We start from the raw sequence: 18,624 nt of genomic DNA on the forward strand, positions 1-18,624 counted from the left end.
GGGTGGCGGCCGAGGACGCTCGTGGCGGGGCGGGGGGGGGGGGGGGGTGGCCGGCCTGTGGGAAACACGTGCTCTTGCACCGTTCACGTTACCCCCGGACTCTGTTAAGTCGCAGGTATTTTGACAATTTTCATCTGAATGAATTTTTAGTTTGTTCTCATGGAAAACTTTTCTCCAGAGTCGGAGGCGAACATTGCAGGCGGGCGACGCCGGGGGCATCTCGCGGACTCTGGGCCCCGGGCGACAGCCTGGGCGGACGGCGGGGGTGCAGGAGTCCCCTGAGAGGCCGGGACGCGGCCACCGCTGGTCTCAGTGTTGCGGTGACGCATCAGGGGCCTTCGTGGACCCGCCCCCGCCCTCCAGTCCGTGAGCTGCTCTCTGCACCCGGATGGGGAGTGTGGCCCGTGGCAGCCGCTGGGCACACGGCCCGCTGTGTAGACGGTGCGTCCGTGGGCGGCAGGTGTCCCAGGCCGTGCTCCCTGGCTCCCCGGCCTGCGGGCCCCCACCCTCCCACCACCCGCTGCCCCCCGCGCCCGGTACCTGATGGGCTCCTGGTCTTCCTTGTCTTCCTTGCTCTGCGCTATCCTTATGCCGCTCTTCTTCGCCCTCGGGCAGCCTGAAAGACTAGGGAGGGACAGGGCTTCAGGACGCATCCGCCCGCCTGTGGCCGCCGCTCGACACCCCGCTCTCCAGGAGCCGGGCTGCTCCCCACGAACACGGAGCCCGGCGCGGGGTCCTCCTGGGCACCACCCCCCCGCGCCGTGTGCTCGCAGAGGCCTGAGAGCCCAGCAGCCCCGACCGGGGCACCACAACCATGACCCGGAGGCCTGGCTGCGGCGGCCGGGGAACGAGGCTGGTGAGGACGGGCGGGCCGGCGGGTGCAGAAAGGGCAGCCCCGGAGAGCAGCCACGCCTCCTGGGCCCTCTCGGGGACCCGCCTTCTACAGCCCTCCCTGACCCGACCCCGACCTCGACCTCGGAGTAGCGGCCTCGGCGTGTCTGCGGGGCGTACAGAGGGTGCCCAACGCCAGGCTTCCCTTCCTCAAAATCTTGGGAATAGAAGCTCACACTTCTGCGTGGGAAAACGTGCAGCTGGGGCAGAAAGTGCTGGTAGAGGTACCGGCGTAGCACCGGCCAGCGCGCTGTCCTACGAGGTCACACGGGACAGAGGGAACTGGACTCTGCAGAAGGACCAGAAACTGGGCCGTTTACTGACACGCCCGGGACACATGGACACAGACTGCAGTGTGGACGGGGCTCCAGGTAGACGGGGCTCCAGGTGGACGGGGCTCCAGTGTGGACGGGGCTCCAAGTGGACGGGACTCCAGGTGGACGGGGCTCCAGGTGCACGGGGCTCCAGTGTGGACGGGGCTCCAAGTGGACGGGGCTCCAGGTGGATGGGACTCCAGGTGGACGGGGCTCCAGGTGGACGGGGCTCCAGGTGGATGGGACTCCAGGTGGACGGGGCTCCAGGTGGACGGGGCTCCAGTGTGGACGGGCCTCCAGGTGGACGGGGCTCCAGGTGGACGGGACTCCAGGTGGACGGGGCTCCAGTGTGGACGGGCCTCCAGGTGGACGGGGCTCCAGGTGGACGGGACTCCAGGTGGACGGGGCTCCAGTGTGGACGGGGCTCCAAGTGGACGGGACTCCAGGTGGACGGGGCTCCAGGTGGACGGGGCTCCAGTGTGGACGGGGCTCCAAGTGGACGGGGCTCCAGGTGGACGGGGCTCCAGTGTGGACGGGCCTCCAGGTGGACGGGGCTCCAGGTGGACGGGGCTCCAGTGTGGACGGGGCTCCAAGTGGACGGGACTCCAAGTGGACGGGACTCCAGGTGGACGGGGCTCCAGGTGGACGGGGCTCCAAGTGGACGGGCCTCCAAGTGGACGGGGCTCCAGGTGGACGGGGCTCCAGTGTGGACGGGGCTCCAAGTGGACGGGACTCCAAGTGGACGGGACTCCAGGTGGACGGGGCTCCAGGTGGACGGGGCTCCAGGTGGACGGGGCTCCAAGTGGACGGGCCTCCAAGTGGACGAGACTCCAGGTGGACGGGGCTCCAGGTGGACGGGGCTCCAGTGTGGACGGGGCTCCAAGTGGACGGGACTCCAAGTGGACGGGACTCCAGGTGGACGGGACTCCAGGTGGACGGGGCTCCAGGTGGACGGGGCTCCAGTGTGGACGGGCCTCCAGGTGGACGGGGCTCCAGGTGGACGGGGCTCCAGTGTGGACGGGGCTCCAAGTGGACGGGACTCCAGGTGGACGGGACTCCAGGTGGACGGGGCTCCAGTGTGGACGGGGCTCCAAGTGGACGGGACTCCAAGTGGACGGGACTCCAGGTGGACGGGACTCCAGGTGGACGGGGCTCCAGGTGGACGGGGCTCCAAGTGGACGGGCCTCCAAGTGGACGAGACTCCAGGTGGACGGGGCTCCAGGTGGACGGGGCTCCAGTGTGGACGGGCCTCCAGGTGGACGGGACTCCAGGTGGACGGGGCTCCAGGTGGACGGGGCTCCAGTGTGGACGGGCCTCCAGCATGGATGGGCCTCCATTGTGAATGTGGACTCCACTGCGGATGGGGCTCCAATGTGGACGGGGCTCCAGGTGGACGGGGCTCCATCATGGATGCAGACTCAGCAAGGACATGGACTCCTGTGTGGAGTGACCGGGGGGGGCCCAGACCATGCCCCTGCTGCTCCTGGGCTTGTGGTGCATCCTTCCCTGGTCAGCCCTGGCCCCCTCGCCACGCGGATTCCCAGGTGGAGGCGGGTTGCCCGACAGGAGGCCCATCCCCGGCCCTGCACCCCACGTCCTCAGCTTTGCACCTTCTTGGTGAAGGAGCCTGGCTCCCGTCTGCCGAGAAGCGGCACCCTGCAGACTGGGGGTGGCTCGGGGCCGGGCTGGGCTGCGGGTGGTCTCCCTGGCGCGCGGCCCATCTCCTTTGGCAGGAACTTGGCAACAGCACCCGAATGTCTCCCTCCTGCTGCCTTTATCCCTCTGCTCCATTTTGAGGTAAGATGTAGGAAAGGGGGGGTCCTCCCCCCACTGACTGCTCAGCGGCTGCCCCTGCACCCCGCGGTCTGACTCTTCTCTCTGCTGGCAAACGCACTGTTGTCCGGGTCGCCATGACCCTTGAGCGGCTGGCGGATCTGCAACCCCTACGCTCCTCCAGGGCCTGCAAGCGGCCTTGGCCTGTGCAGGTCCGTGTCCCACGCCCACGCCGTCCCTGGGCCCCTCACCTCCTCTCCTCGCTGTGGCTACTCGCACGGTGCGTCCTGAGCATCTTCCTGACCCACCTGCTTCCCTGTCCGAGACCCGGCAGCCGGGAGGCCGGGTGACCTCGGAGCTGCCCGAGCGCAGTCCGTGTCACCCCTGCAGTTGTTCCTCAGCACGTGCACAAGGCCCCGGGTGCCCGGCCTGCCAGCAGAGCCCGCGTCCTCTTCTCCTGGGCCCCCACCTGCCCCACCACCCCCGCCACCTGCCGTGCCACCTGGCTGCCCCTGTGGTCCCGCTCCGGCTGTCTGGGGTTCTGGGCGTCTCCCTGGGCACAGGCACTGTGCTGACAGCCACCCAGGGAGCCCGTAGAGCCCTGTCCCTGGGTCACTTGCACTGTGCTGGAAGCCGTGCACGCACCTGGCAGGTGCCCCTGAGCCGCACGCTCGTTCGCCTTCGTGCAGCCCGGCCGCCCGTTGGTGCAGCGGGGTCACCATGTGCACCCTCGGCCCTCCCTGGCCCGGTCGGGAGCCCCACTGCCCCCCGCTGCAGTGCCGCCGCTGCTTCCGTTCATGGCTCCGGCCTCCCCCTGCAAGTGTCACCTCCGAAAGGCGCTTTCAGATCCTCTCGCCCAGGAGTCCCGGGTGACACTTGTGATGGAATGCTACACGACGACGTTTCCTACACAGATGTCCCACCGTCCGCCGCCACGGGTGTGGGGGCTCGTGGCGTGTCTGGGTCTTTGCGATCTCGTGGGGTGATTTTGCTCTGGTCTGGTCTGCTCGCCCTTGCTGCGCATCCAGCACAGGGCGGCAGGCTCTGACCTGCGGGGTTGACCTGCGGGGTCAGCCCGCTGCACGTGACATCACGGCCCAGCCCCGCGCTGCTGGCCCCGCGAGCACCTGGGGACGCCCAGAGACTTCTTTGGTTGTCACGAGCGACCGAAGTGGTGGTAGAGCCAGGAAGCCGCTCGACCGCCCGCGTCAGCGAGGCCCAGGTGGACAGCCCTGGCCGGGAGGGTGAGCAGAGGCCCTCCCATCGCCCCAAGTCCTCCTGTGGGCACTGCTAGCCCAGGCCCCACGGCCCCGCGCTGCCCACAGTGCGTCGGGTGATGGACAGCAGACAGAAGCACGCGGAGCTCAGTGACGGAGCCGCACAGCGTGGGCGCGGTGTCCGACCCTCCTCCAACCCGTCGAATGGCCGGGGGCATCCCCGCTCCCCCGCAGGTGGTCCCACGTCCACCCCATCCCCTGCTCCCCTCATCGGGGTCCTCGGGCAAACACCCTCCCTCTAGTGGGTGGCCCAGGGCGGACGCTGTCTCTGAGGGGCCTCCGCTCCCCTCCCCTCGCCTCCCCTCTCTCCCCTTCCCCCCCTCTCCCTCCATTTCTTCTTTTTCCTCCGCGTGGGAGATGCACTTAAAGCGCAGGTCCTCGTGTGCTTTGGGACCTTCGCTTCACAATCAGAGATTCCGAGACCGGCCGGGCGGGCGGCGGCCTCCCCTAACCCAGTCGCCACCTGTGCCGACCCGGTGCTGCTCTGCCGTCGGACGGGTCCTCATGCACGCCCCGTCCCTGCCTCGGCGCTGGCTTGCCGCTGCGAACCCGACAGGACGGGAAGTGTGTGCCCCTGGCTGCAGCTCCCGATCCACTTCTGTGGAGACGACGTCCCCAAAGTTTCTCTCAGTTCTCTTCTGAATGTGGCGGGCATGGGGTGGGGGGGGGTGGTGCGGGGGGATCTGTGGCCGCGCCGCGGACCGTGTTGTCCTGGAGCCCGGGGCCGGTGCTGAGCTCAGTCGAGCATCCCCACGCCCTCAGCTCAGCTCCTCGCTCCCAGGGGCTGGGCAGCCTGCGGCTCGGATCTCGGTGTTAAGAGGCCCGCTCCCAGGGTGTCGGGGCGCCGCTCCCCGGGACGCCCCGGGCCTCACAACAAGGCTGTTCGCTGCTTTTCCCCAATTGTCGAGGGGGCACGGCTGCCGCTGGGCGACCTGAGCACCTTCTCACCGGTGGGCCGGCTGCCCGGCAGGCGAGGGCCCTTGGCGTCCCGGACGGACGCCGTGACGACGGTGCTGCCTGGTGGTCCCGGCGTCTAGACCCTCGTAGCCGTGGGTCCCGCCATGCGGGCGGGAAGGGGGCACGAGCACGAATGGGCAGGCACCTCGCTTACCTTCGGTGAGACGCGTAGTTCCCGGTGATGTGCCCGGAGCCATCGCAGCCAGGGGTGGGGCACCTGCAATGAAAAATGCAGAATGGGCGATTTACTGGAAGGAAATACGATTCCCGGAACAACTAAGTCCCTCACTTATCCAGAAAGCAATCGCTCTGAGGCTTCGCCTCCCTACGTGAAAGAGACGCCGAGCCGCGGGCTCCCTGCTGGGCGCAGGGCGCGTGCCCCCGACCGACCACCGGATACCAACCTTGGCTCCCTTCTTCCTTCCGCGCACAACGGCGCTTCCCAGAAAGATCACGGATTTCAGTACCTGCCTGGGCTGCAACAGTCCCGGAAGCATCCTGGGCGCGACGCTATTACTCCAGAGTCTATCCCTCCAAATACCTCCTGCCACCTCCCCTTGTCACTGTGGTCCCCGTGGGACTCGGCTGCAGCCGCCGTGTGCGCAGCAAGACTCGCAGGGGAAACGATGTGCAAGATCCTCGTCTACACGGCCCACGCCAGCCTTATGGCGGGCTCCCATTAGACGGACTCTTGGTCAGCGGGGCTGACTGGCCACCCCGCGACCCCAGGAGGGCAGCGGCCCCGAGCGGAGTGCTGGGGACTCGCCGGGCCGTCCTGCGGACAAGCACTGGGCGCGGCGGGGGGCTTGAGGGCCTTAGAACCCTGTTTCACTGGCCTGAGTGGAGCCCAGGCGTCTTGGTCAACCAGGTCCTGGGAGTCCTCTACGCCTACACTGCCTGGCTTCTTAACTACCCCACTGCCACTGTCCTGGGGGGACGGAATGTGCCTTACAAATGATTACTGCCCCTTCCTACAACTTCCTACACGAGCCTTCCCAAGACCTGTCCCGGGGGCGCTGCAGAGACACTTCAGTCCGCGCTACTTTAGTTTGCCTCGTACCCACCAGGAATGTAGAAATCAAGGACAAAAATTAAGAAAAGTTATTTTTCTCCATCAAGTGTGTAGATCTCAAAGAAAAAAAAAGCTACCCTTAAAACACCCAACCTCACCCCAAGGATGAAGGCACTTTGTGAGCCACCTGACACCTAAGAGCAGCCCGGGTCACGCCCTGTGCCCTCCTCCCTGCTCGGGGAGCACCTGTCTTCCCCGCAAGGGCAGACATCACACATTTCAAGGGTTTACGGAACGTGGACTGCGTCTGAGGCGTTTTGGGGCTTTCCTCTCAGAGAGCCACCGTGGGGGCCGGATGCTGAGCCGGGCCAGATGGGACTTCCTCAAGGTCAGGAGCGGGACCCCGTGCACCCCTGCGCCCCACGGCACTGGACAGAGGCGGGCCTGGGGTGCCCCGTGCTGACACACACACGTGCGGACAGTTCCTAGGAGTCAGAAGCTGTCCACGTTTCCTTTAGTCCCAAAAAGGGCCCAGGGCACCAGCTCTCAAGTTTCGGGACGCGGTATCTCTGGGTCGGGGTGCAGGCTCAAGTTCCCTGGAGGCCCAGGCCGGGAGGGCGGGAAGGGGAGGTCACTGGCCTGCACTGGGGGAGCCCGGGAGTTTTAAAATAAGCGTTTGGGTGGAAGAACGGGGCGTTTAGATGGAATCTGGTATCAAGAACAGGGACAACCCTGAATCTGGTTGTTGACCTGATTTCTGCTAAAGTAACAGCAGTTTACATACAATTAAACTTGCATCACAAGACTCTTGTGCTGAGATCACTCAGAGATTGTTTCCTAAATAACAGGTGAAGTGACCCGGCCTCAGGCCTCCCGGGCTGATTTCCCTCAGGCCCCCCCCCCCCCGGGGCGCGTGGACCTGAGAGCTGGAGGAGGAGGACGACTTGCGAGCAGTAAAAATCATTCTAAGAGAGGCTAATCTTCATGCAAGTTTCTGTTTGGAAAATGTATCAAGAAACAGAAATGTTTCCTACTAGCCAATAATACACACTTGGCCTTGCTTTTTGCTTAAAAAAAAAATCCTTAAACTCTTCCTAATTTAACCACTCAGTGCAAATTTATTTAAAATTTATTCATTTTAACATGAGTAGAAATTTTTCAATATGCCTTTTTTTGGTGAGGGCTGTAGGAGGTTGACATATTCTGTTCAGATTTAAAGTGAGGCATTATAACCAAACTAATGCAAATGAAAATCAGATTTGACTAATTATAAAAAAGAGAGAGAGAGAGAGTAAGATTTTCCAGAGTAGGTTTTGTGCATTCAAGCCATTTACAAAGGCATCATCTGATATAAAAAAAAAAAAAAAAAAAAAAAAGAGGTGTTTAAAATGGCCTCTATCACCATGAAAACAACAAACAAAATATTGATTTGGCTCATTTTCAGAGCTTCCACTGTGCCGGGAAAGAAAAAAAAAAAAACATTTAGAGAAAGAGTTCTTGCTTTCTTAAGAGGTCTGCTCTTCTCAAAGCTCCGAGTCAGGCAGTCGGGGCGGAGTTCCAGGCCCGCCTCCCACCCCGCGGCTGCGGTGACCGGAGTGGGCCCCTCGCCCGCCTCACCTGCCAGCTGCACCTGCACCGTGAGCCTGACCTGGCTCCTGCGCCGCCTCCTGCCTCCTCCAGGGAGCCTCCCCTGCCTTCACCCCCGTGGGCTCTGGCACAGCACAGCGGGGCAGCCCAGGGCCACGGGGGGCGGGGGGGCAGCTCCGAGGAGCCCACCGCCTCTCTTTGTCTCCTTCCCCCGACACCCGCAGCTCTGGGTTTTGTCCGGGGTGGTAATTCGGCTCTTTTATCTTTAGGTGGTGCTTCCGGACCACATAAGGCAGCCTGGAAGGGTTTCTTTCTTCTCTCCGCTCCATGTATTCATTTTTCTGTTGCTGCTCAAGACTTTCAGGCTTTTTTAAACTCTTAGATTTACATACAGATTTCCTAGCTTTAAGAAATCTCAATACTCAAAAATACAATTTTCTGAAGTCGGTGAATGAGGGAGCGATTATTCACCTAACAAAAGGGGTCTTTGCTTCTCAGATGGAGCCAGCTCCAGGACCCTTGATAATGGGGTGGTGTAAAATCGATTTACAAAAATTCGATTTCCATCTACCCATCTAAGAGCACATCTCTTCCATGAAGGGAGGCCCATGTGGGATAATCAAAATCCCCTGTGGATAAAATCAGACAGTAGCATGTGCTGCACAGCTTGGGTTTTGAAATGGCAGAAGAGATTGACTGGGTTTCCATGGAAACCCCCCAGAAGGCAGGCACAGGTCCGCCGTGCTGAAGTGCTCGGCAGCCGTGGGGAAGCACACCAGACCCTCACCGCCCTCCTGGCTTCCTGGCAGTTACCAGGACAATAGCACCAAGTCTATTTTAAGCTCCTATGGTTAGAGATGCAAAGTTCTGTGACATAAAACACCACCTCGAATATCGAATATCGTTTTGCTTCCCCTCCAAAGGTGCTTTTGGTGAAAATAGTCTGAGAACGCACACGGGGAACAAACGGTCTTAGAGCTAAGCTTGCTGCCTCGTGGACGTATACGAGACAAAAAAAAAAAAAAAAAAAAAAAAAAAAAAACCAAAACAACAACAAAAACATTTGTGCCCGATCCGTGACCTTGCATTTGCCTTGGGGTTTAAGTAACACCAAGGGGAAATAATTTGGTGTAGGGAATGTCACCACCTGGCTGGAAAAATTGGGCCTAAAAAGACATTTAAGAATGGCAATGGGAAAATCACGACAAAATGCTTTAAGCGGTGTTGAAGTTTTGCAGCATCCAAGCAAAAGCTGAAGAAAAAAAAAATCAGGACCATTCACCAAGTTTTGGATTTCCGAATTCATGGAACCAGCCCTTCTCAGGTAGGAGCGAACTGGGTCTGTGTTGCTTTGGCAGATCTAAGACATCGAAGAGCCCTTTGAGCCCAAACCTCCCGCAATGCCCTGTGTGTTCAGGGCTCCTCTGAACTACTTCCCACTGAACGAAGCATCCCGCTGGGACCTCTGCAGGAGCTCCACTGGCACACCCACGTGGAGGTCAGGACATAGACCCCCCAATATCAAAACATAACTCCGTGTCTATGCACTGAAATACACAGTCCCGAAAACGAGATCTGATCTTGCGCTGGCGCCCATCACAAGAATGTGACAACGGACCCCCTTGCCTCTCGCCTGCCCCTGGTTGGTCCCTCAGCAAGACACACGACCTCCCACTGTGTTGTTTTCTCCTGTTTACCAAACCCCTGTCCTGAGACAGGGCGGGAGCAACGGGAACTGTTAAATCCGCTGACTGGCCTTGTGTCATCAACTAAGGATTGATAAGACTATGTCCAAGTGCCTCCTCCATGTGCGGTCGTGCTCCCCTCTCTTGAAAACAGAGACGAGGATCTGATCAAGTGTCATATGGAGAGAGACATCTGAAACGGGACGTTTTCTCCTAGTTGGATGGATGTCCACACTGAAGTGCCTGTTGCTACACATCGGGAGCTGAGACCGGTCGACCCGTGGTGCATCGGTCCCCTTGGCGATACTATCACGAGCACCTCGGAAAAAGGTCCAAGGCTGACTCCACGCACACAAGCCTTTGTTCTCGGGGACCCAGAGGCGCTGCCGAGGAGTCCTTGCTGGGTGCCAGGTGGCTGAGGCCGGACTCCTCGGCCGGCCTCGCAGCATCTGCCTCCTGGGGAATCTTACCCTTGCCCTGCAGACCGGGAGGCCACCCAGCCTGCGTGCACCAGCCTAGGACTCCCTGTTCACGTCCGCTCCGTCTGAGCTGGCAGGCCTGCCCGGGGGCCGGAGGGGGGTGCAGAGACCAAGCTTATCTCCTCAAAACCAGCTTACAGGAAATAACATCTGGAGGCGTCTCATGATCTCTTATCTTGATAAGAGTCAATTACTTATTTTTTAAAATCTTAGGGGCTGAAAGCACGGTGGGCGTGTTTGAAGGGCAGCCTGACTGTGCGGCTGACCCACCTCGTCAAACTGCCCAGAAGGCCGGCTTGCTACTGGATTTGAGTCTAGAAGCTCAAACTGCGCAGGAGAGGACTCGCTGAGTCCTCTGAAAGGGTCGTACCAAATGTCAGAGCGACGCGCTCGAGATCTTGGGGCAATTTCATGGGAAGGCCCTTCATAGCTTTTCTCACCCGTTTCTCCCACGGCAGCTCTACCAAGGGAACTTAGTAAAAGTTTATATATATATATAAAAGTATATATATAAATATATATAAAAAACTTTTTATCTCCCTCAATTTTAAAAGAAATCATGAAAATGTAAAACGAGGCATCGTCTCTAGTAGTAAAATGTATTTGTAAATTGGAATGATTCAGGCCACATAGATAGGTCTTTGCTTCATTTATGTAGAAAAGTTCAATTCAAAAAACACCTTTTTTTTGGCTTAAAGAGATATGGTTCTAAAAATATATTTATTTTGATTTTTTTGTCATATAAAAGGGAAACAAAGAAATTCAGAGGCGTGCAAAATAATTTCTAATGGAAAAATGACATATACTGATTTTTACGCTGCACCTCTGCAATCTTCTCCCCAGATGGAAAGAAACCAGGTCACTTAAAAGCAATATACATTACTTCTGCCCAATTTCTGAGATATATTACCTGAGGCTCCAGGAAAGACAAAATCTTGCAAATCACTTTTTAACCTGTTAGACATTCAATAATTTTCTCTCTCTTTTTTTTTTTTTTTTTTTTTTTTGAAGTGCCGTGTTCATATTCTGAGCTTTCTGTGGCTGGTCACAGAGGTCCCTGCGCTGGCATGTGGCACCGTCCAAGCGTCCCCCGCCCTGGCCTCCCGCCCAAAATCGCTAGGGCCCCCGCAGCGCCGCCGCCGCTCTGAGCCATGGAACGAAGCCCCGCGTCTGCTGGAGGGCGTAGGGGGGTCCCGCCCCGCCCCCGTGCTGTGCCACCTGCAGGGCCGCTCGCCCACCGCGGGCTGGCTGAGGTGCCACCCGCCGGAGCCCTGAGCGCCCGCCCCTCCAGGAGGCACTTCTGCGGGAAGCGTTACTGGATTTGCTTCTTGCTTTCATCCCAACGCCTGGGCTTTGTCCTCTTCTCCCTTTCCCCGTGAGTGTCGGGTGAGGGGCTTTTGCGTGCTTATGTGCGGGACCCTCCAGCTTTATGCACACCTACGCATTTCAAAGTGCACATTCAACACGTTATTAGAAGAATTTAGGTGGAAGACCTGCTCTCTGCTGTGTGTAACGTGTAAGCAAAAACAGCTTTTTTTTTTGTCCCCAGAACTTATATTAAATTATACCAAAAAAACAAACCAATAAATGACATAGAATTTTAAAGGTACTCTTAACGTGATTTTTAAAAATTCACTTTGATGATTCAGATAACATTTCTGGCTGGGTCAGGCCTCAGGGTACTAAGGAAGCAGAGCGTGTGGTCACGCGGCTAACACTCAAGCTGCGGTTCCCGGAGCCCGGGGTGGACGGAAAGCCCACGGAGCTGTGTGGTGTAGGAGCGGCAGGTGGACGGAGGTGGTGGTTTAGGAGCCGCGTCAGCGCCGTGATGCCCGGTAGCCGTGCAGGCCAGAGCCCACGCGGCATGCCGTGAGGCCCCGGGGGTGGTTCACGTGTGCACAACCCACTGGGAGGACGTCTCTAGCGGGTGGCTCACGCCCCTGCCATCAGCCTCGGGTCACCTCCCCCTAACATGTGCTGTGTGACCCCCTCTGCCCTTCCCCGACTCAGGCCCCGGGGTCCCTGGGAGCATGTGTGCTGCCCGGCCTGGGCTGGCAGTGCTGGACCGTAGGGCCCCAAGCAGAGCTGAGGTGGGGTCCGGACTGCTCCCGGGGCATCTTCAGGGAATGCGGAGCTGCAGGCCTGGGCTGCCACAGCAGCTCTGCTGGTCATGCTACATGCACTTTTCCATCTTTTCCAAACATGCAGCCTACAGATCTTAAGCTCTAAGTCATTGGTCATGCTGCCTCCTTGTCCGCGGATGGGAGCCTAACTGGGGCCCTCGCCGCCACACCGCACTGCTGCCCGTGAGTGGTCCCAGGTACATCCAGGAGTAGGCTCCTGTCCAGTGCGGCCGAACGTACCTAGCACATCCTGACGTCCCATTCACTTAACGGGATGTGTCCATGGGAACCTGCTGCCAGAGCACATGCACGTCCAGCAGCAGTAGAGCGGCTAAACAAGAGACTGGGGCAGCCGGAGTCAGAATTGGAATTGGACTCGGAGGACCCATGCAAAAAAAAACACACAAGAGGTGACTGGTGTGGCTGAGCGAAGGCAACAGAATCCAGCATTCTAACGTCCTGTCCTACGCGGTGCACACGCACCGCCCTGGGGATGCGGGTGGGCTGCGACTGGGCATGCAGAGACCTCGCGCGGGGCCCACCAGGAGCACTCACCTTTGCCGATCGCACTGAGCCCTCGGGCTGTCAGTGTCAGTGGTGTGTAGTGAGGAGTGGTTGGTGAGGACCCGTGTGTGTGCGGCTGCGGGGAATGGTTTCTGGCCACGGGCGCGGGGTGGGGGGTAGGTGGAGATGTGCAAGGACGGGTGTCTCTACCCTACTTGGCATGCTTCACTCAAACGTGCGTGGCCTCTAAGGACGGGAAGGCATGGGTGCCCGAATCCCAGGGGTCTCGCCCACCGTTCAGGGTCACTGACGGGGGTGGCACGGGGTCGGGGTGGGGGGATCCCTGCAGCGGCTGCTGGCTCAGCATCGTGAACCGGGTGGACTGTGCTTGAGACAGCAGGACCCGCCAGCAGCACGCCCGGAGGCTGGGCTTCCTGCAGCTGCATGCCCAGCGCAGGGCGGCCGGGCCGAGTCAGGGGCGGCGGCAACACCGAGCCAGCCCCACGCGGCCCCTTCCCGTCACAGTCGCCCACTGGGCCAGACACACACTTGCGGGGAGCAAGCCGCGGGGCCACAGGGCCGGGGGGGTGGCCGTTCCATTTCTCCATCCGCAGACGGTTGGAGGCTGCTTTTAAGTGAAGGAGGGGGGGTTTGGGTGAATGAAAAGCAGCTGTGTCCTGGGCTCATGGACGTGGCGGGCACGGGGGAGGCCCCGGGGCCACGGGCCGGGGCGGCCACACAGCTCCCCTGGCGGCTGAGGCCCTGCTCCTCCCACTACCGTTCTCCCTGAATTCGTTCCCCCTGTTTTTCCTAGTTTGTGGTGTTTGTAGATCTTTTATTGTTTGCATCCCTCTGTCGTCTCAGAGGAAGTGTTCTCAGTTCTACCCGGGAGAGACGAGCGGCTCCTGAGCCCCGACACGTCCCGAGTGATCCCGGGGTCCTGTCCTGTGACACCGGGGCCACCCTGCGTCCCTCACCCTCACCCCCCTCGCCCCGCCTCCTGCCCCATCCTCTCCTGTGCACCTGCCTGGTTTTAAGCTACGCCTTCGTTTACTTTCTGCTGTGTCATCGCTCACTAAAAACAATGGAGTTCTAGCCTTTCTCCTCGGACTTTGCTTTTCCTCCTTGTTTTTTTTTTTTTGTTGTTGTTGTTGTTGTTGTCACATTTATAAGTGATTTCAGAAACTCTTAGTTTAGCAAAAGTTTGTAGAAATAAGCTGATCAAATATATATATATATATATAATATATATATATATATATATATATATATATTTGCAGGCAAAGAGGCAGATCCAAACAGGTGAAGCCTACTGTTTAAATCTGTGCCAAGAGCCGCCGGGCCGAGATGAGAAGGGACCTGTCTTGTCTCCTGGCGCCGCTGCGCTCCTGCTCCGGGAAGGCCCGTTAGCAGCTGCCCCTGCCCTGGGAAGCTGCCGCGCGGGGAGCCCCTCACCCAGGCTCTTGGCGCTTGAAGACAGATCTCGCTGTTTGCAAGGACCCCTCGGGTCTCATCAAACGGGCAGAGTGAAGGGGGTCGCGGGAAAAGGAGTGGGATTCCTCCAGGCTTCCGTGCCAAGGATGCAGCCAGAGCGGCTTCCAAGAGGCAGACTGTCCACTGACTGTGCGGCTCCCCTCTGACCGCGAGGGGCCGACCAGAGAGCAGAGGGGCTGGGGACCCGCACCCCGGGGCTGCAAGAGTTGCCCCCGGGTGCTAGTTCTGGAATCTGCAGAGCCTGTGTGTTCCGCTGAGGACAAGACGAGAACCAGCAAGTGCTCAAGACGGGGACACAAAGTCCAGGAGCGAGCAAGGCGGGCCGGAGGGGCGGACGGCGGGACGGGGCCGAGGAACAGCCAGGCGCCCACCGGAGACCCTGCGGCTCCTGGACACGCTGCGTCGTCCCGGGAGCTGCCGGGAGCCCGAGGCCGGGGCGGACGGCAGCCCCGCCAGGCGTGTCCTGCCGTGGGGACCCCACGATGACAGAGCCTGCCCGCGGCCCAACCCCTCAACCTCCCGGAGAGAAACCCAGAGCCCCCCACTCCTTGCTGGAAGCCTCAACGGAAGATCAGGGACTCAGGAGAAGTGAGGATGGGTCTGCGGAGGGGACACGGCAGTGGCGGCTCCCACTCCTCCCTGGCCGTGGAGGCTGCGAGCAAAGGATGCCAGGTTGCCCCCAGCGGCCCTGCCGGCAAGTTTGGGGGAAGGAGGGTCTCCCATCCGCGCTTTGCTGTACCAGCAAGTTAGAGACGAACCAAGAGAGAAGGACGCGCTGCGGGAACAAGATGGCAAGCAAACCGATAAGCCACGCGGACGTGGAAAACGGAAGTGACGGGGCCGCGCCGAGATGCGGGTACTTGTGGGGCAAACCTTGTGACGGGACCCGCGTGGGCTGCAGCAGAGCCCGTGCCCTGAACCCCGCAGGCAGATCTCCAGTGCATTCCGCAGTGACCAGGGGCAAGAGGACAGGAACCGCATCACTTGAGTTGAAAAGTTAATAAAGCGTTTGGAGGTTTTAGTTCGGAAAAGAGAAGACTGCACGAATGAAAGTTGCTGCCCCCAAGATGGGAAGGGAAGGGGGACACCTGCCCCAAGCGTCCCTACGGGCCCAGGACCTCTTCCAGGAGGGGCTTTCTCATCGTGCCTTGACCCCTTGGGGCCCCGCCCTGACCCCCAGGCGCTCATGAACAAGCTGGGAGACCCCTGAGGGTGTGGGGGTCACCAGGGCTGGCTGGACTGGCACCCCGAGTGACCGCGAGGCCTCCCAGGGCCGAGGGCCTGGCTCTGTGCACGGCTCTGTCCTCATCGCTCCCTCTCTGCGGCCCTAGGTCTCTGCAGGTACATAGACACGCTCCCAGCAGGACCGACAGGCCCGGGCTGCCTGGAAGCCCTGCCTCAGGCTCCCCGGCTCTCACACAGCCTCCCCCTGCACCCCCTAAAGGCCCCTGGTCCTCTGGCGTGGCCAGCCTTCCCCGCACCTGCTTGGCCGAGCACTGGCCAGGCTGCCCCCTCTGACCTCCTCCCAGAACCTTCTCTCCCGCCTGCTGTGCCCCAGCCTGACCTCTGGCTCTGCCCGCGGAGCCCCGGGTGCCTTCCCAGGTGATGCGTCACTCGCTCCTCTGAACACAGGCTCTGGGAGGGCAGGCAAGGCCTGAGTGGGGACCCCCCAGCCCCAGGATGCTCCCTATGGCCGGCTCCACATCCCATGGCACATGCCGTGCTGCCGGCAGTGGTGGCTGTGCCATCTGGTTTCCTGGCTAGCACACCCCGAGGTCCATGGAGGGGTGTAGATGCTTCAGAGCTTGGTGCGTGGTTCCCAGAGGGGCCTGGCCTCCGTGTCCTCCCCTCTCCGCAGGACAGCAGCAGCGAGGCTCCCAGTGCGGCCCGTCCCAGGCCGCCGGGACTCTATGGGCCCCGGGGTGCTGCCCCCAAGGAAGGCCAGACCGAGGACCCCGTGTGGGCATCGGTGGGCTGAGCAGCAGGGCTGCTGTATGCCCGGGTGCAGGAGCTGGGGCCGAGGGGACCCTGCCCAGCAGGTGAGGTGCGCACAGCTGTGCCTCTGCAGGAAGACTGACGCGGAGGCAGAGAGGCCAGGGCAGCGGTGACGGAGGCTCAGGGCCCGGTGGGCCGGCCTGCACTTGCCCGGGGCACGGGCCTTACCTCTCTAGCTCCAAACCTCCCAGGATCGGACGGTCTTGCCCCCCGTGCTCAGCTCCCTGTTGGGAGTAAGAGCTAAGACGTACGACGTGAACCTCAAGATGGGGGAGGCCACATAGGAGGTTCCTGACCTTCTCCCCGACCGCCTGTGCCCACCTAAAGCCCAGAGAGCAGAGGGCGGGCCCTGGGACTCCACAAGGAGGGGGGGTGAGGAGGGGCCTCCTCCTGACTGGTGACCCTGAGGCCCTGGGCTCCTTGCAATCCCAGAGTAAGAGCCTGCGACCCCCTGCGACCCCTGAGGCCACCATCCGCCTTCTGACTGCCCACCTCCCCTTCCCTGTCACTTTGGGCGCTGGGTGCTGCCCCACCAGCCCCGGGTCACAGACAAAACAGGCTCAGAGACGCTCTGCTGTGGCCAGAGCAGAAGCGGGGCTGGATTCACGGCCTCAGCCTCCTGGACACCAGGGTGGAACTGCGTCCTGTGGCGTGAGTTGGGGCTCGGTGGGTCTGGAGGCAGGAGGGGCGGGACCCTGGCGAGAGCAGAGGAAGGAGCATCACCGCCCTGCGCCCCCCCCCCCCACAATCCCTGGTCGGGAAGGGTCTCTGGTAGGAAGGGACGCCCTGCACGACCCTGGCTGGCCACTCCCGTCATCCCGCAGGTGCGGCTGTGCGCCGCCGGTGGTGGGCTCCGAACCGGACGCCACGTGGTTTCCTCTGTCTGAGGAAGGAGGCTGGTCCGAGTGACTCCCGGCCACATGTGGGGACAAGTGTCCTGAGCTCAAGCGTGTCACCATCTGCACGCGGAGGGGAAGCGGTACAGTCACACGGAAGGACCGTTGGACATGAAGGTCAGGCCATGACGGGGGACAGCAGTGGTCCTGCGTGGGGTCACTGCTGTCGCGGGGCGGGCCTTGGCCTGCGTGCTGCACCCCTGGACCCTGTGGAGGCGGCGGGCCGTCGCCGTCTGGAGACTGTGTGCAGGTGCGCCCGCTGGCCGCGAGAACCGGAGCAGGTCCCTGCCCACACAGGTCCCTCGTGACTCGAGCTCTCTCCCACGGACACGCGCGCCGGCGCCAACCGCTCCCTGTCAAATCACGCTGCGGGGCTGCTGATACCCTATCGACCTCTATTTAACCGGAAGCACCTCCGATCTGGTTTTTAAGGGAATCGTTCTAAAATGTGATTGTTCCAGAGTGAACTTCACGGAAGCTCCATTTGCCCAACACCAGAAACATGCTTCTCGGGCAAAGGATCACATTTGAAAAGGATTTTTGTTCTTTAGCTGTCAACAGGAATGGGAAGTGCTTTCTGGGAAAGCAAGGAAAGGAAAAGAGGAAGAAAGAACAGGAAAACTTTTATAACTGGGAAATCCCAGAAGGATCAAAGACTGGCATCGTTTCGGTCTTCCCGTCTCCTTGGCCGTCCTGCAGGAAGGTCTCCGGGGGCCCATCCGGGGGCCCAGAGGACGGGGCGAGCAACACCGCCCGGGTGGGTGGGGGCTGTGCAGAGGCTCCCGCAGGGCAGGGAGGAGTTCACACCGCCCTCCCCCCCAGCACGCAGCGCTGTCTCCGGGAGGGGCTCGGGATGAGGAGAGAGTTGCCATGGCAACCCATGTCTCCCCGGTGCTGCAGGTTCCATAGTGCGCAGGAAAATTCGGAGCCGCCGGGCGGAGGGCGGGAGAGGGCAGGGCAGGCCTTCCGGCAGCAAGGCCCCGTTAATGCCCCCCACCCCCGGATGACAGTGCCCAACCGAGCCCGGAGCTGGCCCCATGCACCCACCAGCCTCCGAGCTTTATGAACCAGGGCTCCTGGGTCCACTCGGGAGGGTCTGAGTCGCGGATTCACAGCCCAGCTGGCCTTTCAGTGTCCGAGCGCGTGGGTCAGAATCATGGGCGGCTACTGGGCCCCGCCACCCCAGACTCAGCACGAACCCTGCTGCTGGGCGTGGGCCCGGTGGGACGGCCTTGCTCGTGTCCTCCCAAACTCAGGGTCCAGGGAAGACGGGGCGCCTGGCTGGGCGTCACGAGCGCTGGCTCTGTGTCCAGCCCTCTCCCTAGCTGTGCTGCCTTGGCACATTCTGCATGCGGGGCCGCGTGTGCGTACGTGTGTGCACATGGGGGTGCATGTGGGCCTACATGTGTGCACCTGTGGGTGCGTGGGGATGCTTGCAGCCTGTGTGATGGGCAGGACAATGTGCCCAGCACCCACAGGCTCCAACAGGAGCCCGACTCTCGGGGACGAGGGGACAGCACTCAGCTCCCACAGGCAGGGGGCGGTGAGTGGCCGCCAGCACTTGGCGCTGTCCCTTCTCTCTGGTGTGGTCACACCAGTTCGAGTCCCTGGGCCCAGTGCCAGCTCCTCCACCCTGA

At 61.0% G+C, this 18,624-nt stretch overlaps 1 protein-coding gene across 15 annotated transcripts in view; it reads right to left on the minus strand.

Moving 5' to 3' along the window:
• MYT1L (myelin transcription factor 1 like) overlaps positions 1-18,624 on the minus strand; it is a 404,563-nt gene that overhangs the window by 25,486 nt on the left and 360,453 nt on the right. For all 15 annotated transcript variants that reach the window (XM_038560664.1, XM_038560665.1, XM_038560668.1 and 12 more), the window contains 2 exons: positions 5,367-5,429; positions 541-624 (listed from right to left, as the gene is read on the minus strand). In XM_038560664.1, coding sequence (XP_038416592.1) covers positions 541-624; positions 5,367-5,429 — 147 coding nt within the window. The remainder of the gene's footprint in view (positions 1-540; positions 625-5,366; positions 5,430-18,624) is intronic.

This window comes from Canis lupus, chromosome 17 (assembly GCF_011100685.1).
Source record: "Canis lupus familiaris isolate Mischka breed German Shepherd chromosome 17, alternate assembly UU_Cfam_GSD_1.0, whole genome shotgun sequence".
Classification (NCBI taxonomy): domain Eukaryota; kingdom Metazoa; phylum Chordata; class Mammalia; order Carnivora; family Canidae; genus Canis; species Canis lupus.